We start from the raw sequence: 27,903 nt of genomic DNA, 5'->3' as shown, positions 1-27,903 counted from the left end.
GACGGCCATGCTTGCCCGGGCAGCCATGAGTATCGGGCTGGAGGTCAACAGACCGCCCAGTCCCGAGCCTTCGCGGCTGGATGATTGGTTCATCGGCGCAAAACGCGACCAGCGGCCGCACTTTACCCTGGTGCCTTTCTTCCCGGAGGTACATGAGGAGCTGACAAAGAGCTGACGAAAGTCTGGCCCCTTTCTCGGCCAGAAGCTGCTCGTCTCCCTCCTCCGTCCTCACTACCCTCGATGACGGGGCAGCCAGGGGGTACGTGGATATTCCCAAGGTGGAGAGAGCGGATGTGGTGCACCTGTGCCCGCAAAACGCCGCCACCTGGAGGAATCGTCCGCGTCTCCCGTCCAAAGCCTGTAAGCTGATGGCCGCACTTGCCGCCAAGGCTTACAGCGCTGCGGGCATGCCATGGCCATCCTGCTAGTTCACCAGGCCAAGGCACTGAAAAAAATGCACGAGGGTAGTCCCGACCCGGGGTTGATGCAGGAGCTGCGCACAGCGACTGACTTCGCTCTCCAGGCGACGAAAGTCACGGCGCGGTCCCTCGGGAAGGCGATGTCCACGTTAGTGGTCCAAGAGCGCCATCTCTGGCTCAAATCGACGCCTCCATCTCCCAGACGGGGCTATTTGGCGACACTGTCAAGGGTTTTGCCCAGCAATTCTCGGCAGTACAAAAGCAGACGGAGGCAATTCAGCACATCCTCCCTAAACGGCGGGATGCTCCAGCTGCCACCGCTGGCCCAAGGGCCAGGCCCCAGTCTGCTGGTCGCCGTGGGCGCCCTCCTGCGTCCTCCAGAGCTGCTCCGCCCCATGCTGATTCGTCACCTAGGCCGATGCGTCGAGCCTCTCGCAGGAGTGCGGCACCCCCTGCGCCTCAGCCGGCCGCCAAGTCCTCCAGGAAGATGACAAAGCGGCCCTGACGCGCACAACCCGGAGAATTTGCTCTTTCCCAGGAGACGACGAGGCTAGCGTCGCTCCTTCCCCCGGAGGAGGGCCGGGTGGAGAATCTTGTGTTTTCTTTTGTTTCTGTTCCGCCACTGGCTCAAGGGCCAGTGCTACCCACACTGTCAAAGAAAGAGCAATTTCCCTTTCCCCCGGGTTCCCAGGTCTGCGGGCTGACAGTGTGCGACGCACTGCCTCCTCACTCTCACCCGAGACCCATATTGCCAGTGGCCAAGAGAGTGCGGTCTGGGGACGCGATGCCTCCCCGCGCACCTCTAGCCAGTCCCCCCAGGGACTTAGGGAGTTTTGTGGGGATGAGTCAGAACGCACTGCCTTCTGTTCATCCAACCTTACTCCCCCTTGCTGCACCACTGCGGGCACGTCGATTGTGCCTTTGGTGCCGCTTGTACGGTATCTGGGGGCGTGGCTTGCGCTACCCAGCCTGTCTCAATGGCTCATTCGCACAGTTCGACTCGGCTATGCGATTTAGTTCGCCAGGCGGCCGCCCAGGTTCAGTGGCATCCTCGAGACTTCGGTGGCAGTCCGAGAAGCACCTGTCCTGCGCGAGGAGATTGCTGTCCTTCTGGCAAAGGGTGCAATCGAGCCGGTCCCTCCAGCCGAGATGAGGCAGGGGTTTTACAGCCCCTACTTCATCGTGCCCAAGAAAGGCGGTGGCCTCCGGCCAATCCTGGACCTGCGAGTCTTGAATCGGGCCCTACACAAGCTCCCGTTCAAGATGTTGACACAGAAGCGCATCGTCAAATGCGTTCAGTCCGCGGATTGGTTTGCAGCGATCGACCTGAAGGACGCTTACTTTCATGTCTTGATTCTCCCTCGACACAGGCCGTTCCTATGGTTTGCGTTCGAGGGGCGGGCATGGCAGTACAGGGTCCTCCCCTTCGGGCTCTCCCTGTCTCCCCGTGCCCAATCAGTGCTGAACTGCCTGAGTTCCTTCAGAGGCAGGACAGTGGTTCAGCTGAAACAATTTCAGCAGCTCCTGGGGCATATGGCATCCGTAGCCGCAGTCACGCCGCTCGGGTTGCTTCATTTGAGACCACTTCACCACTGGTTACACTCACGGGTCCCGAGATGGGCATGGCGCTGCGGGACACATCGTGTGACCATCACGCAATCGTGTCGCCGCTCTTTCAGCCCCTGGTCAGACCTTGCCTTCCTACGGGCCGGGGTGCCCTTAGGACAAGTGTCCCGGCATGTTGTTGTCACAACAGATGCCTCCAGCATGGGCTGGGGCGCTACATGCAACAGGCAGGCAGCCTCGGGGCTCTGGACGGGGCCTCGACTGCTTTGGCACATCAACTGCCTAGAGCTGTTGGCAGTGCATCTGGCCTTAAAGCAGTTCCGGCCACTGCTCCTAGGCCAGCACGTGTTGGTCCGCACGGACAACACTGCGGCTGTTTCGTACATCAACCGGCAGGGAGGTCTACGATCACGCCGCATGTCACAGCTCGCCCGCCATCTCCTCCTCTGGAGTCAGTCACAGATCAAATCGCTGCGCGCCGTCCACATTCCGGGGGAGCTCAATCGTGCAGCCGACGCGCTCTCACGACAGCTCACGTTCCCCGGAGAATGGCGACTCCATCCCGAGACGATCCGGCTGATTTGGAGTCGATTTGGGGAAGCTCAGGTAGACCTGTTTGCTTCCCGCGAGTCCTCCCACTGCCAGCTGTATTTCTCCCTGGCCGAGGCCCCCCTCGGTACGGACGCACTGGCACACAGCTGGCCTCGGGCTCTGCGCAAGTATGCGTTTCCCCCAGTGAGCCTGATCGCACAAACACTGTGCAAGGTCAGGGAGGACGAGGAGCAGGTCTTGTTGGTTGCGCCATATTGGCCCACCCGGACCTGGTTTCCGGAACTCACCCTCCTCGCGACAGCCCGTCCCTGGCGCATCCCTCTGAGGAAGGACCTTCTTTCTCAGGGGCTCGGCACCATATGGCACCCGCGTCCAGATCTGTGGAACCTCCATGTGTGGGTCCTGGATGGGACACGGCAGACTTGAGTGGCCTGCCACAGGCTGTGGTGGACACCATCACTCAGGCTAGGGCCCCTTCAACTAGGCAAGCCTATGCACTGAAGTGGAGTCTGTTCGTAGACTGGTGTTCTTCTCGTCGGGAGGACCCCCGAAGATGCACGATTGGAGTGGTGCTTTCTTTCCTGCAAGAGAGGTTGGAGCGCAGGCTGTCGCCCTCCACCTTGAAAGTGTACGTGGCTGCTATTGCGGCCCATCACGATGCAGTGGACGGCCGGTCCCTGGGGAAGCACGATCTCATCGTGAGGTTCCTGAGGGGTGCCAGAAGGTTAAATCCTCCTAGGCCACCCCTGATGCCCTCCTGGGATCTCTCTATTGTCCTGGCTGGACTTCAGAGGGGTCCCTTTGAGCCGCTGGACTCAGTCGAGCTGAAATTCCTGTCGGCTAAGACAGCGCTCCTGACCGCGCTCACTTCCATCAAGAGGGTCGGGGACCTCCAAGCATTTTCGGTAAGCGAAGAGTGCCTTGTGTTTGGGCCGGCCTATTCTAACGTTGTCCTGAGACCCCGGCCTGGATACGTGCCTAATGTTCCCACCACGCCCTTCCGCGATCAGGTGGTGAACATGCAAGCACTGCCCTCGGAGGAGGCAGACCCAGCCTTGGCGTTGCTGTGTCCCGTAAGAGCGCTGCGCATATACGTGGACCGCACCCGGAGCTTCAGAAGCTCTGAGCAGCTCTTTGTCTGCCACGGAGGTCAGCAGAAAGGGAAGGCTGTCTCCAAGCAGAGGTTGGCCCACTGGAGAGTGGATGCCATCGCCTTGGCGTACCATCTCCTCCCTTCTCCTAGGTAGGATCTGCCCCAGGGTCCAGGCGTATGTAGCACTGCCCCAGGCTTGGGCCAGTCCATACCAGTGTCTCCACACGTTACCTCCCTTCGGGCAGGGTGTGGCCTCCGTAGCGCCCTTCTCCGGAAGGCTCGCTTCCCCGTCGTTACTGCCGGGCTGTAACAACAAACAGGAAAGACTTGAAGCAGTCTTTCATAGAAGGTCGAAATCCCTTCCGATTTCTGGGGAAAGGAACAGCGGCTTGGCTATCTCCAGCAGCAATGTACTCAGTGGTCCCTGCGGGCGCCAAGGTTAACGAATTTGCGCTGGGGCGACGGGAAGGTTGCGACCTTCGCATCGATTTGTCTGTCACGCGCTAGCTTGTCAACATCTGCATGCCATAAGGTCGTGATGGGGTTCAGGTTGTGGCGCTTTCCATAGACCCCTAATGTCATCACGACATAACTCGTAGTGACCGACAGATAGGGAACGTCTCGGTTACGTGCGTAAGCCTCGTTCCCTGATGGAGGGAACGGAGACGTTATGTCCCCATGCCACAATCTCGAACCATCGCTGGTTGCCAGGGACACGTTCTCGGCTCCTCAGCGGAAAACCTGATGAGTGGATGCACCTGTCGCCCTTTTATACCCGTATGCACGGGGAGTGGCTCAGGTATGCAAAATCCACTAGCCAAATTTCATTGCCGTTTTCTCTTATCAGAGGCAGTCGGGGCTCCCAATTAAATCCCCTAATGTCGTCACGACATAACGTCTCCGTTCCCTCCATCAGGGAACGAGGGTTACGTACGTAACCGAGACGTTCTGCCCGGACGATATCGCGGAGCCATGTAATTAATATCAGTAATACGCAGCATGCACGATACAAGGAAATGATCAGTAACATCATCACTTTGAGGTACGATATCTATATCGGTAAGATCAATTTCATGCGATATAATTAAATCTAGCATATGATTAAAACGATGAGTGGGCCCGGAGACGTTTTGCTTGACTCTAAAAGAGTTTATTAGGTCAGTAAATGCAAGTCCTAACGTATCATTTGTATTATCAACGTGAATGTTAAAATCTCCGACAATTAGCACTTTATCAACATTAACTAATAGATCTGAGAGGAAATCTGCAAATTCTTTAGGAAATCTGTATATGGCCCTGGCGGTCTATACACAGTAGCCAGAGCAAGAGATAAGAGAGATTTCTTTTGCATATCTAACAGTGTAACATTAAGCAGACGTATTTCGAATGAGTTAAACCTCCTGTATCCTGTTTTCTGAGTAACATTGAGAATATCACTATATATTTTTGCCACACCGCCGCCACGACCAGTCTGGGGCTCATGTTTATAACAGTAGCTTGGTGGAGTAGACCAAAATATTCATTTGGTTTAAGCCAGGTTTCAGTCAGGCAGAGTACATCAAAATTATTATCTGTGATAATTTCATTTACAATAACTGCTTTGGGTGCGAGTGATCTAATGTTTAGGAGCCCAAGCTTTAAAAATGGTTTTTGGTCATTTATTTTGCATTTTTCTGGTTTAATCACGATCAGATTTTTTCTAGATCCTGCATTAAATTTATATTTTGACCTCGTTATTCAGGGAAAAGACACAGTCTGTATAGATTGGACAACGCAAGTACTTCTATCTTTTAAGTGGGTAGAACAAAAGTCATCATAGCAGTTATTTGAGAATTGGCTTACTAGTCATATGGAGCGTAGTGTCCTGGAGATGTTGTCCGACAGGAATTCCGCTCCGACTCTGCTGGGGTGCAGGCCATCAGCACGGAAAAGCCTAGGACGCTCTCAGAAAAGATTCCAATTATTAACAAAGAGCAGTTTCTGTTCTTTACACCATGACAATAACCATTCGTTTAAAGCAAAAAGTCTACTGAACCTTTCATGTCCTCGTCGATACGTGGGAAGTGGTCCTGACACGATGATCGTCGTCGTGGGTGATGTGCTGTGTACCGTCTCGATCAGGCTCCTGAAGTCCCTCTTCAGTGTCTCCGTCTGCCGCAGCTTGGTGTCGTTAACCCCCACGTGCAGCACGACAGCACTGATGCTCTCATCGCCCTTCAGGATCGCGGGTATCTGCGCAGAAACATCCAAAACACGAGCACCAGGGAAACAGTGAGTGTGCACTTTACCTTCAGCTAACGTAGCACGGACGTGCCGGACGATGGAGTCTCTGACGATCACAGAGTCGCGTTCCATCTCGCGGAGGGGAGTGAAGTAGTTCTGGGTGGATATCTCGAAGACCGGAGGCGGTGGAGGGGTGAGGTCGTCGCCCAGGGCCTGGCTCGCGTCTTCCGCTGCTGGTGCACCCAGGGTCTGTGGCGTCCCGGTGCCGGAGTGAAGGGCATCTGGGAAGATCGCGTCCTGGGTGCACAGGGTCTGTGCAGAGAAACACACAGAGTAGAAGTGGTGGGAGTGTTAGCAGCGTGCTGTATACTTACCCCGGACTTGTGAGCGTCAGCCCGGGATGTTTCCAGCGCGGCTCTCCGCTCTCTCTCAGCTGAGCCTGCTTCTCCACCAGGTAGCGGATCTGCTTCTCCACGGCCTCCAGCTTCAGCTGCACCGAATGCAGCTCAAATGTGTCCTCACCTGCACTCAAAGGTAGACACAAATCCGCCATTTAAGCAAGTAACAGTGAAACAATGGTAATGTGTGTGAATAGAGTATTAGCAATGTAAGCGAGATTAGCGGCAGCCACGCTGCCGATGCTAACGGGCTATAAGCTAATAGCAGACTCGAGAAATCAAAATGAAACTAGTGATTACAAGGCGCTCTGATTGGTTTTGTTTTAGAATGCTATAGGGGATATATTCACACATTATAGAAACGAAAACGATAGTGTATAAAATTGTTTTTAAGATTGAAAATAGACGATAATGAATCAACTTGAGCTCAAACTCAAAACACGCAGTCATAAATCAGCGCATGATGCTGTCACATGATCCTACGGCAAAGAGGCAATAATGATATCAGTCCCACTGAAATGCTATATATGATTTGTTTATGTCTTTGCAGGCTCTGAGCTCTGAGCTGGCAGATACTCGTGATGAAAGCAAGAAAACTGCAAATGATCTGATCCATGCCGAGAACATGAGGTTAGGGAGGGACAAATACAAGACCTTACGGCAAATCCGACAAGGAAACACCAAACAGCGCATTGATGAATTTGAGTCCATGTGAATTCTCAGTTTGACAGAATGTCTATCTGTTAGTTACGTTAATACATTACAGAGCATTGTGAACCAGAGTTTGTGTCCAAATCAGTGGCAGGTGTACTGAAGTGATCTTAGTCTTTTGAGGAGAATTATAAAGCCTAACATGAGGTTAAAAAAAGTATAAATATGGAGAACCTCTTGATTGTTTGAATTTAAGAAATTAGACTGTATTGAGTTCACATGATCATTAATTATAAAGAAACAAACAAAAGCATCATATACTTGTACCCCTGATATGTAATCTCCAATGTGCTCATAGCAGTTTATAAAATAAAGTGTCAAGTTTCAACCACATGATCCTGTTTTTTTGGTAAGGACGTTTCCTCAGCGTTTGATATCCTCCGGTCACTGATGGTCACTGAGGACTTTAAACGACAGTCTGAGTTTGTTTTGCTGTTTGGATATAATCATTTTTATGTGACTGGCAGCAAACATCCAACTCACTGTACATGTGCTCATGCTCGTGCACTATTGGTTTCATCAAACAATCCTGTAACTCTTCATTTGTTCAGCTCAGCTGGCTTCAGGGTACATGCTTTTGGTGCATATGGGGAGTCCCGTGAGATGGGTGAGTGATGTGGGTCTAGTGTTTTTAAAGCTTGTCCTCAAAACACTGTATAACTCACAATTTGATCAATTCTGTGATGAAAAGGGAAACACACATATCCACCGAAGATCCCAATGATATCATCTTAAAAGTTGTGAGTCATGTGAGTCATGAATAATAATGTTGAGCTCTGCTCTGATTGGCTGTTTCACAGTGCGGCTCATTTCAGTAGCTCAGCAGTAGCTGTATATAAAATGTGGGCATCAGGGAGCCACTATTAATATGCGGGGCATTGAAACTGCTTTCAAATGCACGATCGCTTTTTAGTTTCACTTTTGAGATTCGCAATCTCACATATTCTGTTTACACTATGGAGCAGCAGTAGTTACCACACCCAGAGGCGGACAGTAGTGGAGTACATTGAGTACACTTTTTGTGTATCTTTAATTTACTTGAGTATTTTTTTTTCTGGAAATTTGTGACTTTAACTTCCCTACATTTGAAAGACAAATATTGTACTTTTCACTCCACTACATTTCTATCAAAGTCCTCAAAGTAGAAAGTAGTTATGCAGCAGCTTTGAAAGTCAGTGAGTGATTTTTTTTCTTTTTGAAAATGTGATTTTTTTTTACAGCATATCTGTAATCACTCTTGTTGGGTTATGTAAAGTGATTTTCCCAGCATTTTTTTTAACACTGACCAGTTGCCAATGTGATATGTTTTTGCAACGATTCAATATTAAGAAGTTTATATTGTGGTATATATTAGACACAATATTGTATGATTTTGCAAAATTGTGTAAACGAAAATATTACCTACAATGCCAAAGAACAACTGTTGGGCATCTCCTAACAAAACACAATAGGTGTTTGACTTGAAGCAGCACTGCACAGATGTTCTGTCTGTGACATCAACGTACCGCAAGAGCAATGATGTCAAATAAATCTTGCTGTTTTGCTTTTTTGTTAAAGCAGTGTTGCTGTCGTAAACTTATACAGCTACAGTTGCGTTGCTGAGTTTTAAAGCAGGTTTGATTTTTTTTTTTTTTTTTTTTTTATCAGTCTGTATTTACAGCATTTTCACTGTCCACTCGGTTCAAATGTAGATGAATGGCTACACATAGATGTGTGCTCACACTGCAAGAGCTGTGAGAGATCACTACCATCCTGCTTTTGTGGGGGTGGGCAGGAGTATTTTTTTTTTTCAACTCAAAGTTTTTAACAATCTAAAAGCTCTTTATTCCAAAGATACTACAAGTTAGTCGGTGTATTCTGTAGGTCTAATGCATTGTAAGTTGCTTTAGAGGTATTGCAAGTATTACATACAACAAAAATCAAACAGTGCATTGACATTAAAAAGGAAATTTACTTTTGGTACTTGAGTACTTTTAAATGCAAGTACTTCTGTACTTTTACTTAAGTAAAAATCTGTCTTTACAACTTTCACTTGTAATGGAGTAATATTTGATGCAGTATCTGTACTTTCACTCAAATAATGGAGTTCACTTGGAGTGCACTTTGTCAGTCTCTGACCACACATTTTACAAGATCTGGGGCCGGTTGCACCAATAAACGTAAAAAAAAGCTGGGTGTAAGCCCTATGCTGGGCTTTGCAACATCCATATTTCCGATAAATATTTTCACCTGCACCAACTAAAACTACAATCAGGCGCAACTACGCCCCGGCGTAGACGATGTGCATCCACGCTGACATTCTCCTGCAGTGATAGCTGAGACGACATTCACACTGCAATGGCTACAGCTACTAATATAGACCTGAACTGCTCGAGACTAAAGCCCCGTTCACACCAAACATGATTGCGATAAAGATATTGTATTTGCTATCACAAAGCTTTCTGAGTTTGTTTGTTTTCATTAGATGGCGCTTGTGTACTTAGACACTCGCTTCTCAGTTTAACTTTTCATTAGTTTAATTTGTATAACTTTATATTTGGGTTATTTTATAATATTTATTGTGATTTCTATACTGAATTATTGTTTACTTGAGCAAGATTGCAAGATTGAAAAAGAGTTTTTGGTTTTATTATATTTTATTCCCATCTTGACTTTGTATATCACTTCCTGTTTTGTCATCTGCGCGAAGAGATGGAATGATGTTATCGTTACAAGGTTTAAGGTTTCTCTGTATGATTACAAGTCATCCGTCCAAGAAACTTCAAGATATAACCCCCTCTCTTAGCTTACAAGCAGGCAAAAGTGGTATGTTGATGTGTTTTTTGTTCATTTAAGAGTTTAAAGTCGTATGTGTGTTTTCCGTGTAACTGAATGTGTGACTGATGCTTTTTATATTCGTCCTGTTTATTTAGTTCTATGGTGTTGTGTTGGTGTTGATGTCCATAAGTGCATTAAACATCTGGAAAAGGAACCTCAGCCTTCGCGTTGTGACTAAGGGAGGAATAGATATAGATCTAAAAATGTTGTTCTAGATAAACATCTGCTGTCTCTTGAAGTCTTACAGAGAACAATGAAAAATAATGATTGTTGACAGGTTTTTTTTTACAAAGTTTTTGGTCAAAAATACTAAAATTAGAAAATCTCTAAGATTGCTCTCCTATTTTCAAAAGTTGTTTAAAAAGTTAAGAAAAGTGTTTACTTATAAATAGCTAAGTACAATTAAATGTGATTAGTTCTTTATTTTTTTTCTTTATTTTTTTTTACACCTAAACCAGAGCTGCACCCGTTTACTCTCTCTCTCTCTCTCTCTCTCTCTCTCACTCACACACACACACACACACACACATATTGTGTTTCCATGTTTTATAGGTTCATTCCATAGGTGTAATGGATTTTACAATACAATACAAAACATGCAAGCATGCACGTGCACACACACACACACACACACACACATACACAATATCTTATATTTTACATAAACAGTACATCAATACTCACATGCGATGAAGTGAGTCTATTCTTTTTCTATCCTTTTTATTAAATGAACAAAACTAGCCACAGCACAGAACTACATCTGACATCAACACAAATAGCATGGGAAGAGGAGATAATGTACACCTGAAAATAAAAAAAGTGACTGCTGCATTTGCAGGAGCATTGTCTTTTCTGTCACCTTCTTTACAGCTTTCTCCTGCTCATTTAGGCACTGATGTTTTCCTGCAAAAATAATTTTGGTCATATAAACTGTTTTAAGTATTTCATGATGGGTGTACATCATCTTGGTAAACAATTTCAGTCTAAACATATTTCTAACCACAGTGTTACTACAGGTTTTGGCTGTATTTCATAGGTAGATGATTACATAAAGGTAAAACAGAAAGTTAAATAATCATACAATCAAGCCAATACTTTACAAAAACTAGGTCTGCACAGGAAAAAGTAACTCCACAAGTTTGAATAACTATACCAGTGATGAGATCTCTGTAAGATCATTTAAACCTTTGCATTTTATTAAGATCAAGGTCAAACATTTGCTAATACTTTCACTATGTACTCAATATAACCTAAAAAATAAAATTTCTTTATACAATTTCAGTGAAGCCAACATGTCACACAAGTTGTATATAGCTTCTGAAAAATGTATTTAGGCAAATCACTTTAATAAATGTTGCAATAATAATCACTCAAATGAAAATAACAGTTCAGTAATCTTCATGCCATATTGATGTCCAAGGATACACACTTTTATGTTTTTGGTCCTGACTTTATAGTTTCTATTCATGTTTATATGTGTATACTGTATGTGTGGCTGGTGCAATCTTTCATGTAGGCTATAATACAGTTCTACACATAAATTCTTGGAAAAATATATGCATTTTTGTCACAAAGATGTAAAAAAAAGGGTGGAAATGTATTTAAGTCTTCATCACCACTTATGGTTCTGTTAAATACAAATAAATATTAAATAACATCATTTAATGTCCTCACATGGATTGTTTGAGGCTACATTTACAGTACAAGAAAAGAAAACTAAAGAATACTGCTTGTTACTCTCTGTGTAAAACCAACATTGTGTGCCATAGATCCACAAAAGACACCAGCAAACGTCCTTATTCTTTCTTCTTTTGTAGTTGGTTGGTTTGTTTTCTTTTTTGTATTTGTCCAAGTTTGGTAGTAATCTTTGCACCTCACTCTGTCAAATTTGAGATTTGTTTACATCAATTTAATGCATTCCATATTGTACACGTGTTCAAACAAACATTTGTAGATCACTAGATAGTTTTTCCTGAAATCTCTCATTTAGTCATATGATGAGGAATGGAGCTTTTTTCCCCTCATATTCTGAAGACGCATGATTCTTGTAAAATATTGAATACATCAAGGCTTTCCAATCCTGTTCCTGGAAGGCCACCTGGCAGCAGAATTCAGCACTAGTCCTACTGACCTGAACCACCTAATCAAGATCTTCAGGATCACTGGAAACTTGCAGACAGGTGTGTTGGAGCTAAACCCTCCAGTGGCCCTCCAGGAGCACAATTGGACATCCCTAGCATCATCATTCATAATCTACTAATAAGCATATATTATAAATAAAAATACACATACCCAGTCGATGTACTAAGAAGTATCACAACATATAAAATACTTAATTCAAACAGAAATCAGAAAAAGGGAATGGAACACTGACCTTACTGAACTTTCTTAGAGCATAACAAGACGGGAACAATCAGTTTAATTGTTTCAGACAACAAAAGTACCTTACTATGTAATAAAGCGTTGGCTGCATGCTGATTATTTCTCTTGCACTTTTTGTCATGTCAATAAAGCATTAAATTATTGAAAACAGTGTTTCTATCAAAAGCATTTACCTTTTCTAATGTTTTGTTTGTTTGTTACAACAGGACTTTTCAGCTACTAAGACAAGAACAGGCCTTGCCAAGTTTTTCCTCCTAATTTATTTTTGTAGTCACTATATATTTCAGTTTGTTACTGTCTTTCCTGTTTTAAAGCCAACTATCTTATCATTGTCTTTTTCAATGAATGCATGTGACACATTTGTTTTAACCTTCATATTCAATGGTTTGTATGCGTAATTCTCACTTCCAGATCTTAATTGACACACACTGTTGTCCAACACAACTGTTTTTTTGTTGTTGTTTTTTTTCTTTTCAGTTAAGTGTTCGGACACATGCTTAAGGGTAGATCATTTGCGGTGGATATTTAATGTTGCAAGATTCAGAGATTTCCCTGTGCATTTTCCCATCTACGTAATGTACTTAGACCTAAACTAATCCAGACTGCATGTGTATGTGTAGTGGATAGGGGTGGTATATCAGTTGGGACTGGCCATTTGAAATGTAATAGTTACTGAAGTTGTGGTCTGTCATGTATGGTGCAGGCTGATAGTAGCAGGTAACGTTATTGGCATTGGGAATGATGTTCTGCTCACCCAGGACTTTGAGTGCTAGAATGGTAATCATATTGAGAGTCTGTCGGCGTTCATGCCCCATCAAGCACACAGTGCTCTCATTGACCACTCTCCGAAGGGTCATCAAGTAATCGTATTTACTTTTCTCCTCTCCAATAAAGTGGTTGCGCAGGTATGACTCAATTTTGCGCTGCTGCTCATTCACATCAGGGAAGTCAATAAAAAAACGTGAACACATGTAGCGCTCAAGAGTCTTAATTTCTGTTTCACAGGCAGGTTTGAAGTCCCGGACAAGCAGATTACTGTACTTGAGCAGGCCTCCACCCCTGATCTCTTCAGGGTTGCGTGTCGCTATTAGCCGGTAACGTAGGTGGTCCATAGCCTGCTCAAAGTCACCATACATGCTCTCAGCCAACACTGTAATGCAAGGCAGCTCTTTTGAAGGGCGTATGGGCTCATTAATGTCTGAAGATGATGGGTCTGATATCTTGGAAACTACCTCCTCACATACTGATGGCATAGATGTTTCTAATGTATGTAACATCGATGTTGCAGAGGGTTTCAAACCCTGTGAAAGTGGTTCAGATGGTTCTGCAACTTCACAGAATACTTCAGAGGGGTCTATGACATCCAGAGACATAACAGATGGTTCTAAAAGAGGTTCTGAGATTCTTGTAGATTCTAGATTTGTTGTTGAGGATATGGAAGGTTCTAGTGGCTTTGAAAAATGTGGTGCTGAAACTGTGAGGCTTTGAACTTGTGGTAAAGAGACAAGGGATAATAGTTCTGGAGGTTCTTTAGTCTGTGAACTTGGCACAATACGTTCCTGAGTCTGCAGAGTGGACACGGGGTAGTTGTGAACTTGAGGTGATATAACATGTTCAGAGCCTGAAGAATTAGTCCCTACTGCTTGTGAGTTAATAGTAAGGTCTGCAGACAGTGGTTTTAACATTTGAGAGGCACAATTTGTTGCCATAGTGACTGATTCTGAGGGTTCAGTAAGATATTTTGGTGATGTGGCATCAACTTGAGCACAAGGCTCAATATCTTTATTTTTGGGAGAGGCTGAGTTGAGGTTATAACTGTCATTTGCCTGAAGTAAAGGCTCAGAATTCACATTAATAAGAGGTACAACTGCCTGACACTGTGCTGTCTGAACACTTTCATTAAAAGGCTGGTTTATCCTGTTTTGATCTTTGGGGAGATAACTGGGATTGGATTTAGGAATTAGAATAGTGATGTGAGTTGCTTCACCAGTTTCTGGTTCTGAAGTTTGCACTTGACTTTGAAGGCTTTCCTCTGGTGATAGACTCATGTACAATGTCTTTTCTGAATGCATACCATTCTCTGGAGCAACACCAGTAAAAGCTTCGGTACAATTGGCTAGTTCTTTAGACACTTTAGAGTCATTTTCTGAGGCACTGGATATTTCAAAGCTTTTTGTGGTAAGACCTGACATTTTAACCTGCATAGGTAATGATTCTGTTGGGTAAGCTTTAGGTGGAGGCAAAACCTGACGAGTATTAACATCTGAACTACATGATACTGATTTTTCTGGTGAACTCTGTACAAGAGTTATCTTTTTGGACATTTTCCGAGGAGGTTTGGGTGAGGATTGCTTGAGAACAACCATTTGTGAATTTTGGCTGTTTTTCTTGGCAGGGGGTGGTAAAGGATACTCTGCATATGATTCTAGTGCTGATTGTGTAAGAAATGTAATGGGAGCAGGTTGGAATGTGCATCGTTCACCAAAGGTCCCTGTTGATGAAAGACATGAAAAGTCTGTATGTACCATTTCAAGCCATGGTTGGGATTTAACTGGCTCTATGTCTAACATGTATTCTGTTTTGTCAGAAACTGTTTCATTAATATATGTTTTAACATTGGGATTTTTTTCCTCAACAGACATAGATTTTACCCCAACTGGTTCATTTCCCTCCCCTGAGTCCATACCAGTTTCATTTGTATTTACTTCAAGCAGTGTCTCAGTTTGCAAAGACACATTTTCATGAAGTTCATTCTTTTCCTCCGCATGCACCATAACAGAGTCCTCTGATGCTTGCTCCATAGATACAGGCGTAGTTGTAGTTTTAATCATCTCTGTTTCAACATCTTTGTCTGTTTCAAGTATTGGTTCTTGTTCTGAATATTTAGACTGCTCTTGCTGACTTGTTGTACAATAACACTGCGAGTCACAAAAAGTCTGAACATCATCAGTTTCGCAGGACATGTCGATGTCACTTTCCTGGTGATGCCCTGTGTCACAAGAGCTGAGGAGGGGTTCATCCATTAAGGCTGTCTGAATTCCTTGACTTTGAGCTAAAGAAGAGTCTTGGCCCTCTTGCCCTTCCTCAATCTTTCTCCTTTCAGCATCCAAATAAGATTGTAGCATACTGTCCAGGATGATCTGAAAGGAATCCACACTGAATTCAAACTGGCGTCGTAGAGAGTTGACAAACTTGAGCTCCACGTTTTTACCGCTGTTGTTTGAAAGGGAGATAAGGCTCCAACGGTCATGCTCAGTGAACACCTTGACCATTTTTTGTACATATGCTTCTTTCATGGTGAGAGCTGTAATCTTATCTTTGTTGACACCTTTAGGTAGAAAGTCCAGCAGACAGCCCAAAACCACCTCCTTGATAATCTGGAAGTCCTCCGGTTTGGGAAGCTCCACACCAAAGATGATATCCAAGTCTTTGTAGCTGGTGCCATTCTCTTTGACCAGCACATGACTGGCTGTAGAGCCATTGAGACGGACATCTCTCACCTTGATCTTCTTCAAAATCAGTCTGTCTCTGACCACATGGATTATGTCTTTAGGCTTGATTTCAAGGGTTGGGAAATTACCCCTACCATGAATGGGAATGACCTCTGTAAGAACTTGGTCTAAAGTCTCCACCTGTTCTTGTGTCAGTTTGTGAAACCGGCGATCATCTTCCATCTCTATTATGTTCACAAGATCTGGAAGGAATACAGAGAGAAAATTGATTATAAAATGGTCAACGTATATAACATTCTAGTTATGTTTGATAAAGTGCAATATAGTAGTACTATGAGAAGAAGGCAGGTTGGCATTGGCAGTGCTACTGTATGCCTAGGCAATGTTCTGTTGGGAAACATAGGGTTCTGGAATTCATGTTGATGTTGCTTTGACATGTAAAACCTACGTAAAGATTGTTGCAAACCATATACACCCTTTCATGGTAATGGTGTTCCCTAATGGCAATGGACTTATTCAGCATGATAATGTACCCTTTTACACTGCAAAAACTGAACAGAATGGTTTCAGGAATGGTTTAAAGAACATGATGAAAAATTCAAGGTTTTGCCTTGGCCACAAAATTCCCCAGACCTCAGTTTGATTGACCAACTATGGGATGTGCTGGACCAACAAATCCGATCGATAGAGGCCCCACCTCATAACTTGCAGGGCTTAAAGTAGGGATCTCCAACCCTGCTCCTGGAGAGTTACCATCCTGCAGACTTCAGTTCCAACCCTGCTCCAACACACCTGTCTGTAATTATTAAGCAACCTTAACACCTTGATTAGGTGGTTCAGGTGTATTTGATTGGGGTTGGAGCTGAAATCTGTAGGGCTCTTCAGTAGCAAGGTTGAAGAACACCTGACTTAAAGGATCTACTGCTAATGTCTTCTTGTCAGATACCGAAGGACATGAGTCTTAGATGGGTCCAAGAGGCAGCACTCACCTTCTGGCCCTTCATCCAGTCCTCAGACTTTAACAGGCAAGGTTCCCCAGAGGCTTTCGGCGGAGATTTGGATCTGTGTGGTAAATATTTCTTAAAGCCTGCAAACCACACCCACACCTCCCTGAGCCTCCCGACCATTGCCTCAACAGATGTGCCAAAAAGCTCTGAAAGCAAGACTGGCGCTTCCTCCGTGATGTCAGCTAGGTTCAACAACTGATGTTTTTCTGTGGACACATTCAATGCCTTAGACTGACTGATCCCAGCGGCCGTCTGTTTTTAGCTAAATCTGTGGTGCTGTGCAGCTCAGCCACCACCTTTGGGGCAAACCCTGGCCCTGATCCAAATCTGTCAGCAGGTCAGCCTGACCCGCTCCATATGCCCTCCCATTCAAATGTGATGGCATACATAAGGGCTTGGATGGCAGTGTCGGAGACTTTCAAGCAGATGCCTCACTGAGAGATAGCCCGCAAGTATCTTATCAATAAGAGGCATCGACACATATCCATGCTTGTGCAATCCCTCCATATTCACATAATTTGTGTGCTGAAAAGAATAAATGTACAATCTCTCTACCTCAGCTTGGAGATTAGGGAAAAACGGTAGACTCATGGGAGCAGGGCAGTTATGTCCGGACAGAAATCGCTCATTGAGCCTTCCGTGAGTGAACTCCCATCTCTTGCGCCACCAGTGCAGATCTAATCAAGATTCAAGATTTTTTATTCGTTATTTTATTCATATACACAATTATACAGAGTATAACCAGCAGTGAAATGTAAGTGAGCAGTGAAATGTAAGTGTCCATGGCAATCTGTCCATGGCACGGGCCTACAGGTGGCCTCTTATACTCACGGACGTCACAGACATGTATTTAAGACATGTACTTCTGACACTTCTGAGGGCGTTAATTAATATTAGAGTGCCACCCTTAGGCTGAATTACGCAAGGGCACTAGGCCTTTTCCAAAAATTGCATGCATCTGCGTGTGTGAATACATCCGTATTGTTAATACTGTCCTGTCAAAAGGAGTTGCACATGTGGTTTGAATAACCAAAGGGAGCTTGAGAGCCTTTGACATTGTGAGAGGTGGTAACAACACCGCAAGAATCTATGCATAGTTATTGGGTATTTATGGCCTGATATACACATTCATGTCCATGAATATGCAAAACAGTTGCTTTTCCACAAAGTATTTTTTTGTTTTTGTTTTTTGTTAATTATTTAGAATAAATAGCAAATTATAAATATATGAATATTCTTACCTAATTCTGCTATTAATTTACAAGATCATGACCTTCACAAGCCACACAACAAGACAATAGTTACTGTACTTTTCCACCGGGGCTGGTGCCAGAGCTGGAGCCGGTGTTTGGCCAAGAGTGGCACTCTTTCAGAACCGGCTCACATTTCCACTGGCAGGGAGCAGAACCCTCTATGTGTCCAACATGTGACCGCAGAAGGAGAGTGTTGGTCTCTTCTGCCGAACACTAATTTACCTGAACTCTGTAAATATTTATGTAATTTAATGATTAGTGAAGTGACATTCAACCAAGTATGGTGACCCATACTCGGAATTCGTGCTCTGCATGTAACCCATCCAACGTGCACACACACAGCAGTGAACACACACACACAGCACACACACCGTGAACACACACCCGGAGCAGTGGGCAGCCATTTTATGCTGCGGCGCCCGGGGAGCAGTTGGGGGTTCAGTGTCTTGCTCAAGGGCACCTCAGTCGTGGTATTGAGGGTGGAGAGAGCGCTGGACATTCACTCCCCCCACCTACAATCCCTGCCGGCCCGAGACTCGAACCCACAAACTTTGGATTACAAGTCCGACTCTCTAACCATTAGGCCACGACTTCCCCATTAGAAATATTGGTTTAGTCCAGGGGCCTTTTTCAGAAAGGAGGTTAAGTGAAAACTCTGGGTTTTCCGTTTCAAAATAGGATGTTTGTCAAACCGTGGAAAGCAGGGTAAGTCAAGCCCATTTCTGAAAGAGAGGCAACTTTCAGTTTCTTTCGGTCTCCTCCCCCATTTTAAAACATATAAGCGATGTTTAAATACCTTATTCATTCATTCATGCTGCAAAAATGCTTTTCTTACTGAGTATTTTTGTCTTATTTCAAGTACAAATATCAAAAAATTCTTAATATGCATTTTATAGATGAAAAATGGTCTAAGATATTTAGGTTTATTTCGTGGGGGATTTTCCTTTTAAGTCAAATTGTCCGCCATGGGGTAAGAAAAATAATCTTAATGCAAACTGAAACAACAATATTTTTAATTTCTTCAACCATTGACAGATAATTTGCATAATAAGAAAAATGCACTTTAAAACATTGGAGATGCAGGGTACATTATAAGTCCGCTGTATGCAGATTTTAAGGAAAGTGTGCATCCCTCTCACACTCATTCTGAGAATTTATTCCTGGGCACAAATCCGTCAAAGAGGCGTTTCACAGGACTGTAAGTCAGTGGTGTAAAAATCGGTTTAAATGAGGCTGATCTGATCAATCTGATAATAACACTGATTTCCAGTGTGGTTGGATGCATTGATGACAAGTGTATCTCCACCATCGCACCTTCTGAAAATTAAACTGATTACTGTATGGAATGGAAGGATGCCAGATGGAGGAGTAGTAGCTATGAGATGCCGTAACCACAGCTGTTAAATCAACACAAATTATTCACAGTTTTTTTGGTCATCTTATTTTTAAGGATTTTAGAATTCTTCCGATACTTGACCATCTCGTCTTCATCTGTCAGTGGTGCTGCTGCAGGTTCTCCCTCTGCCTTCTTGTTGTCGACAAGTCAGTAGTTAATTTTATTACTCTAATTAAGAAATGTAACAGGTTGGATTAGAGATTATTTAATTATGTGAAAAGAGTGTTAGACTATGTGGAAAAAGCTGCAGCGCATTGAAATAGACACTGCATGATATTTAATGTCAAATGTTTGTAAAGTCATTTAGCCCACCTTTCATGCTTAAAGCTTTACCTTGATTGAATTGTGTTTTTATACTTCATTTTTAGCTGCTGCCATGTTCTTGTTTCTTTTTTCTGTCTTTTTCCCTTTTTTGGCCATGGGATACCATTAAAATGAATATTAGTTCAATAATTTACAGTTTTCACCTCTGATATTATAACAGTTATTAAGTACGCAAAGTCTTTTTGGCGGGAGCTGTTGCCAGGGTGAATCGTAATTTCGGAGCTCCACTGATCATGACTTTTCCTACTCAGAGTTGCATAAACTAACACAATTCAGCCGTTCTGAAACCGAAAACTCTGAGTTTCCCATCTCACGGTAAGTCAACTCTGAGTTCAAATTTAAACTCAGAGTTGGTTGAACCTCCTTATTGAAATGGGCCCCAGATCAGTTTTTGTGCTCATTTTGCATGTTTTAAAGAAGCTAGAAGCTTCTGTAACATTATGAAATATTCTGTAATATTCTAGTACTTTCTGGAATTCCTCAATTCCAGAACATTGTGGGACTAGTCATAAAAGACAAAAGCCATCAAATGTACACTTCTGAAATTTTGGACGGCTCACTTTTGACAATGATTTATGTTAAACTGTTGTTACCCTTACAAAAAAGAAGTTTATTCAAGTTTGCTATTAGTATACTTATTTTCAACTAAAAATAGGAAAGTATACTTTTAGTCTACTTGTTATGTACTTCTCAGAAATATACTTAAAATTACATTTAAGTATACTTGACATACTTAGAAAAAATAAAAATATATTTGAGCTATACTTGTGCTCCTAGACTCCGTGTTTTCATTGTTATATGGTCGGGGGCGCTAGTACACATCTGTACAGAATTTCCACAAAAAAAAAAAAATAATAATACAGTGAAAAAGAAACTGAAACAACAGATGCTTCCACATGTAATCTAACACGATCATCAGACATAAAACAGCATCAAATCTGTGTAACGTTATGAATATAATGTGACCAACGAAGAGGTAATAATGACTGTCAAGCTTTGGGGTGCTGATCGACTCCATCTACGCTTTGATTATCGTTCTGAATCCAATTCATAGTCTTTCTCAGCTTTTTGTTCAAAATGTTGTTTATTTATTTTTATTTATTAAACTTATATACCATTTCATTAGGCCTGTTCCAATACCCACACTTTCAGTCTTGGCCACTAGAGAGAGCCATACACAAGACAACAAGTGCGTGTGCAAGATTATTGCAGGTCTGACAAGTGCCAAATCTCAGTATCCTTAACACAGGACATCCACACAATCTCTATGACTGCCCTGGAGCAGTATTATCCTATTATTCTTCATGTTTACGAACTTGAAATTCCACTAAATTTAAGATTTCCAATAAATTATAAGATTTCAAGGAAAACTTTCCAGCTTTCTGTAGTTTGTAAAATGTCTGCAACTGCTTTTAATCACTTGAAGCACCACAATTAAATTGTGACATCTGTTACATAGAAACTACTGAACAGATATTTAGAAGTTTATTTATATACGTGCAAATTATTAAAAATGAAAATGTGTAAATAAAGCTCTGTAAAATTTTACTTGCACTTGTACAGCTTTATGTTGTAAGTGTGACCCATTGGTTAACCAAAAGTTTCATACACATTTGGGGCCTTTACTTTACGGCCACTTGAACACTTGGGCCAAATACAGGAAACATGCCATGTAAGCAGACCAGTGATGAGAAAAAAAAGACCACAAGTGTGTGTTGATTGATTTGGAAAGTGACTTTATTGTTCCTGGAACTAGCTATCAAACTCAATCAAAACAATAGCAGGAGTGAGTGTTTGTGCCCCCAAAACGGCTACGGGTTGGGGAACTGTTCTAGGCCTGTTTGGCTGGGGAATTTTGAGGATGTACATGAAAAATGTACGAGGATTTACACTGATGATGTACATTAAAAATAAATGACAGTAACATGTTACTGTGTTTAGAAGACTGAATGTTTGTGTTCATTCAGAAAATTCTACATCTGACCTGTTAACACTTAGATTGCACTTATGTGTGGCATTAAATTGGCATTAAATAGCGCATATAATTTAGTGATTTTAAACTGGCATACTGCATCAAAACTGTGAACAAACAAGCTATATATGCAATTTTTTTTTTGCAAAACGCCGCTGCTAAATTCCTCAAAGGTCAATGTAAATTTGATCACATTACTCCAATTTTGAAATCATTGCATTGGTTACCTGTGCATCTTAGAATTGAGTTCAAAATTCTTCTCTAAGTTTTTAAATCTATAAATAATCTGGCACCGAGCTATCTGTCTGATCAACTTTATCCATAAAATCCAACAGAAAATTAGAGGTCTGGTGATCAAAAACTTATATCTGTCCCCAGATCACGGTTAAAGCATAGAGGGGATAGTGTCATGAGTCCGGATCCTGCGCTTCTCCCTGTCGCCACAGGAGGCCGCCATCTCCCGTCCTCCCGGACTCATCTCCCATAACCACATACAGCTGTCACATTACATACACCACACACACCTGTCACACTCATTACACCCGCAGCTGTTCCCCATTGCCACGGACTATATAGTCTCCCCTCTCCCACCACTCTGCCTGGTTGCATTAATTGTTATTTGTAAATGTGTTGTAGATAGATGACAGCGAACCAAGATGGCGGCGCGATCGATCGCAGCGGCTGCTCCGGGTCCCAAAGACGGTGCTTTTATGTCGTTTAATGTCGTCTGTTCGTCTCCAAATAGTGTCAGTTTACCGCTAACTCTTAAGGAAATCACCCCAGAATTCATCTATGATCGCCAAAGTCTTTTGGATATCAGCAACGCATACGAACATCAACTCTCGCCGGCGGCTACTGAGAAGCTACGAGGCCTTTGTTTACTGCTGGAGCCGGACCTCGAGACCGCGGCCTCGGCTACTGATGCTACCCGCACAAGGCAGCGTCGCAAGCGGTGTGAGAGAGGACAGAAGCACGGTAAGCGCGGAGGTATACGAGCTAGGCTAAGAGCTAACCCCTCAAGACCGGCTCTTCCAACACTCATGCTCTCAAACGTTCGCTCTCTGGAAAACAAACTGGACTTAATTCAACTCAGTCAATCTACACAGCATGAGGCAAGGGACTGTTGCGTGTTTGTTTTCACCGAAACATGGCTAAACGACAACATGCCGGACTCCGCCATTCAATTGCACGGGCTAACCAACTTCCGAGCGGACAGAGATTCATCACTGTCTGGTAAGACACGCGGAGGTGGCTTGTGTGTGTATATCAACAAAGACTGGTGTAACAATGCTGCGGTATTATCAAAACCCTGTTCATCGCTGGTGGAGTTTATGGTTGTGAAGTGTCGACCGTTCTATCTGCCGCGGGAGTTCACGGCCATTGTTATCGTTGCGGTTTACATCCCCCCGTGTGCAAACGCTAAGGACGCGCTTCGTGAACTGTATAGCGCCATCAGTGAACAACAAACAAAAAACCCCGACGGCTTTTTCATCATAGCCGGTGACTTCAACCACGCAAACTTAAAGACAGTTTTGCCAAAGTTCTACCAACATGTGAACTTTGCAACAAGGGGAAACAACACACTGGACTTTGTTTACACGACCACAAAGAACTCTTACAAGGCTGAACCCCGCCCCCACCTCGGGTACTCAGACCACATCACTGTTATGCTAATCCCAGCATATAGACCACTTCTCAAACTCACCAAACCGGTTCAAAAGCAGATCACAGTATGGCCAGACAATGCCACCTCAGCACTGCAGGACTGCTTCCAGGACACAGACTGGAACATGTTTAAAGAGGCAGCCACCTACAACAACCACACAGTCCTGAATGAGTACACTGAAACTGTGACTGCTTACATCAAAAAGTGCACTGATGATGTGACAGTCACCCAGACCATCACCACACGTGCAAACCAGAAGCCATGGATGACAGCAGAGGTTTGTGGGCTGCTAAAGACCAGAGATGAAGCATTCAGATCAGGAGATAAAGCAGCCCTCAAAACAGCAAGAGCCAATCTGTCCTGTGGCATCAAAAAAGCAAAACGGTCATATGCCCAAAAAATCAACAACCACTTCACAGACAGCAGAGACACACGGAGCCTGTGGCAAGCCATTCAGACCATCACTGACTACAAGCCCCCGCCACAGGCCTGTGATGAGGACACATCCCTCCCCGATGCACTCAACCACTTTTATTCACGGTTTGAAATGCAGAATGACACACCTGCACAAAAACTGCCCACACCTCCCAACGACCGCGCGCTCTGTCTGTCTCCAGCCGATGTAAGGAAGACCCTATCTAGGAATAACCCACGCAAGGCTGCGGGTCCTGACAACATACCTGGCTGTGTTCTGAGAGACTGTGCTGCACAGCTGACAGATGTCCTAACAGATATCTTCAACACCTCGCTGAGTCAGGCAGTCGTCCCCACGTGTTTCAAATCCACAACAATCATACCGGTACCAAAGAAATCACCTGTGTCCTGTCTCAATGACTACCGTCCCATAGCACTGACTCCAATCATGATGAAGTGCTTTGAGAGGCTAGTCATGCATAACATCAAAACCAGCCTCCCCAACACACTCGATCCGCTCCAGTTTGCATACCGTCCAAACCGCTCTACGGACGATGCAATTTCCTCCACCCTACACCTGGCTCTTACCCACCTAGAAAATAAAGACTCCTATGTTAGAATGCTGTTCATTGACTTCAGCTCGGCATTCAACACAATAATCCCACAACAGCTCATAAATAAACTAAACCTGCTGGGCCTTAACAATTCCCTTTGTAACTGGATTCTGGACTTTCTAACTGGAAGACCTCAGTCAGTCCGTGTCGGCAACAACACCTCGAGCACTACCACACTGAGCACAGGTGCCCCACAAGGCTGTGTGCTTAGCCCGCTGCTCTTCACACTGCTGACCCACAACTGCACTGCCAAGTTCAGCTCCAACCACATCATCAAGTTTGCTGATGACACAACAGTGGTAGGTCTCATCAGCAACAACGATGAAACGCACTACAGAGAGGAAGTGGCACAGCTGGCTGAATGGTGTGGCACAAACAATCTGTCCCTCAATGTGGAGAAGACAAAGGAGGTTGTGATGGACTTCAGGAGAAACTCCGTTGACCACCCCCCACTGACCATCGACAGCTCGACTGTGGAGAGAGTCAGCAGCACTAAATTCCTGGGGGTGCACATCACAGAGGATCTCACCTGGACCACCAACACCATGTCACTCTCCAAAAAGGCACAACAGCGCCTACACTTTCTCCGCCGGCTGAAAAGAGCAAGTCTCCCTCCACCCATCCTCACCACATTCTACAGAGGCACCATTGAGAGTGTGCTGACTAGCTGCATCACTGTCTGCTACGGGAACTGCAGTGCTGCTGACCGCAAGACCCTCCAGCGGACAGTGAACACAGCTGCAAAGATCATCGGTGCCCCTCTCCCCTCCATCCTGGACATTTTCCTTACACGATGCTCCAGCAAAACCAGCAGCATCGTGAAGGACTCAACCCATCCCTCCCACAGTCTCTTCCAGCTCCTACCATCAGGTAGACGGTACCGAGCATCAGAGCCCGCTCCGCCAGACTGCTCAACAGCTTTTTCCCCCAGGCTGTGAGAGCCCTGAACTCAAACCACCCCGCCCCCCTCTGAAACCCCATGCAAACCCCCTACCTCCTGAAACATGGACCACCCCCCACCCCAAACCTTACCACACCGAAGAAAAACTGTATGGAACTTTTATTTTTTTATTTATATTTTTATTTTTTGTGCAATTCAAAGTGTGCTACACACAGGTGAGTGGGCCCGTACAAACCACACTCTCCTCTGTGCACTATGGACACTTTACACTATGTGCACTATGGACACTTACACACACTGCTGTGTGTACACAATCCCACAAAAGACTCAGCAATATATGTATGTTTACATGCTCATGCACTACAAATCATCCTGCACTGTTCCCCAACCAGCTGCTGACTCAAATGTCTCTCTTTGCACATGTACAGTATTTGTGAAGCATTCGTATAGTTTGTATTTTTTAGTTTGTATAGGGTAATATTTATGTGAAGCATTCGTATAGTTTGTATTATTTTTTATCCTTTATTCTTTAGTTTGTATAGGGTAAATACTTATATAGTATACTTATAGTTAAATCTGTCAGTAGGTTAGTTGTGTATAGGTTTATAGTTTTTTTTACTTCATTGTTGTATGTCTGTATTTATGTAGCACCGTGGTCCTGCGAGACACGACATTTCGTTCCACTGTATGTCCCCACATGTAGCGGAATGACAATAAAGCTCAACTTGAACTTGAACTTGAACTAGTTGTTGTGTTTGTAGTGTTTTGCTCTGGTCTGGGATACATGTACTGTGTTGCCGTCTCGTATCCCAGTCCTTTTCTGCTTTGTTTTTTGCCGTGTTGGTTTTTTGTTTTTTGAATTACAGAGCGCCTTACCTGCATTTGGACCCTGACCTCGTCTTTTGACGGCGCTTCCCTCGCCGTTCCGTGACAGAATGCAACCAGCAAACATGGGTTCAGCAAGGAGGTTGCTCAACGTCCACCAAGGGGCCCGGAGCATGGAGGAGTATGCCAGGGACTTCATTGGAGTGGCTCGGCGGGCAGCTATGGAGAAGACCTGCCTCATGTTTTTTTTTTATGGAGGCCTGGTCGAGCCCTTCAAATCCCTGATGCCATACTGGGACCACGAGGAGTCGCTGGAGGACTACATCGACCTGGCTCTGCAGGTGAGCGTCTCGGCCTTCAGGGTGGAGTTAGCTGCGGAGCCCGTTCACAGTTCTCCCGATGCGGCGATCCGGGGGGTGGCGGAGCGTCCTGGGCTGATGCGCAGCGTGCGGGAAGCCCCACTGATGTCGGTGCGGGTGGCGCGGTTTGCTTGTGGTCCTCCCGAGGCAGCGGAGCTCGCTTCAGGTCTGCCCACGTCCCTCCCAAGACAGCGGTGTTCGCTCACGAAGCTCCCGAGGCGATGGTGACCGCTCACGTCCCTCCCGAGACAGCGGTGTTCACTCACGAAGCTCCCGGGGCGATGGTGACCGCTCACGTCCCTCCCGAGACAGCGGTGTTCGCTCACGAAGCTCCCGAGGCGATGGTGCCTACCCACGTCCCTCCCAAGACAGCGGTGTTCGCTCACAAAGCTCCCGAGGCGATGGTGACCGCTCACGTCCCTCCCGAGACAGCGGTGTTCGCTCACGAAGCTCCCGAGGCGATGGTGCCCACCCACGTCCCTCCCAAGACAGCGGTGTTCGCTCACGAAGCTCCCGAGGCAGCGGTGTTTGCTCACGAGCTTCCCTGGATGAATCCACCATATCTGCCCTGACCTCCTGTTCTGCTGGCACCATCCTAGCACCCGTGTCTGCCTCCATCTCCAGGCCCTCTTCCGCTACACGGGCTCTACATCCCTCCCCCTGTTCCACCTCCCTCCGGACTTTTGGGGTTTTGGTGGAACGTCTGGAAGCCGTTCCTTAAAGGAGGGGTCATGTCATGAGTCTGGGTCCTGCGCTTCTCCCTGTCGCCACAGGAGGCCGCCATCTCCCGTCCTCCCGGACTCATCTCCCATAACCACATACACCTGTCACATTACATACACCTGTCACATCACACACACCTGTCACACTCATTACACCCGCAGCTGTTCCCCATTGCCACGGACTATATAGTCTCCCCTCTCCCACCACTCTGCCTGGTTGCATTAATTGTTATTTGTAAATGTGTTGTAGTTGTTGTGTTTGTAGTGTTTTGCTCTGGTCTGGGATACATGCACTGTGTTGCCGTCTCGTATCCCAGTCCTTTTCTGCTTTATTTTTTGCCGTGTTGGCTTTTTGTTTTTTGAATTAAAGAGCGCCTTGCCTGCATTTGGACCCTGACCTCGTCTTTTCACGGCGTCTTGTTTTTAAACTGTTTTTAAATAATCTCTTAAAACCTTTTAATTCATTGTGAGTTCATGGTGTGAATCTGTGGGTTGCCCTGTGTTCTATGTCTTTGTTTGTTCAGCATTTTGGTCCGCAGTGTTTGCTGTTTTTAAATGTGCTATATAAATAAAACAAACTTGAAATGTGAATTGGGCTAGTTTCTAAAAAGTGCGTTTAGTACAACATTATGAGTAACTGGATCATTTTAGTTATTTATGAATCTATCCTGGGGCTGCTTCCTTCCATCTTCAGATCTACATCTGTAAAAAAAATATGTAGGTAGTTATATCTTCGGTCGCAGGAATGTTTCTTCCGGTCTGTTCCAGTGGTGCACACTGAACTGGGGAAAAAGGCATGTCAGTTTGCTGCTCCCTCTGCCTGGAATAATTTGCAAA

The 27,903-nt window shown here is 44.8% G+C and overlaps 2 protein-coding genes across 2 annotated transcripts in view; one reads left to right on the top strand and one right to left on the bottom strand.

The window, feature by feature from the left end:
- msnb (moesin b) overlaps positions 1-6,966 on the top strand; it is a gene marked incomplete at both ends in the record, with an annotated part of 40,411 nt that extends 33,445 nt beyond the window's left edge. Inside the window, one exon of the mRNA XM_079391226.1 lies at positions 6,802-6,966. Coding sequence (XP_079247352.1) covers positions 6,802-6,966 — 165 coding nt within the window. The remainder of the gene's footprint in view (positions 1-6,801) is intronic.
- A 5,782-nt stretch (positions 6,967-12,748) lies between these two features.
- LOC306852898 (terminal nucleotidyltransferase 5C-like) lies at positions 12,749-26,226 on the bottom strand (the record flags this gene model as incomplete). Its single annotated transcript, XM_079390019.1, has 4 exons — positions 12,749-13,404; positions 15,289-15,855; positions 16,560-16,826; positions 26,037-26,226. 4 exons carry the CDS (start codon positions 26,224-26,226, stop codon positions 12,749-12,751), a joined length of 1,680 nt encoding a protein of 559 aa, XP_079246145.1.
- Positions 26,227-27,903: the final 1,677 nt, after the last annotated feature.

Source organism: Barbus barbus (assembly GCF_936440315.1).
Source record: "Barbus barbus genome assembly, chromosome: 33".
Classification (NCBI taxonomy): Eukaryota; Metazoa; Chordata; class Actinopteri; order Cypriniformes; family Cyprinidae; genus Barbus; species Barbus barbus.
The sequence above is the reverse complement of the archived record's forward strand: the minus strand, read 5'-3'. Positions and strand labels throughout refer to the sequence as shown.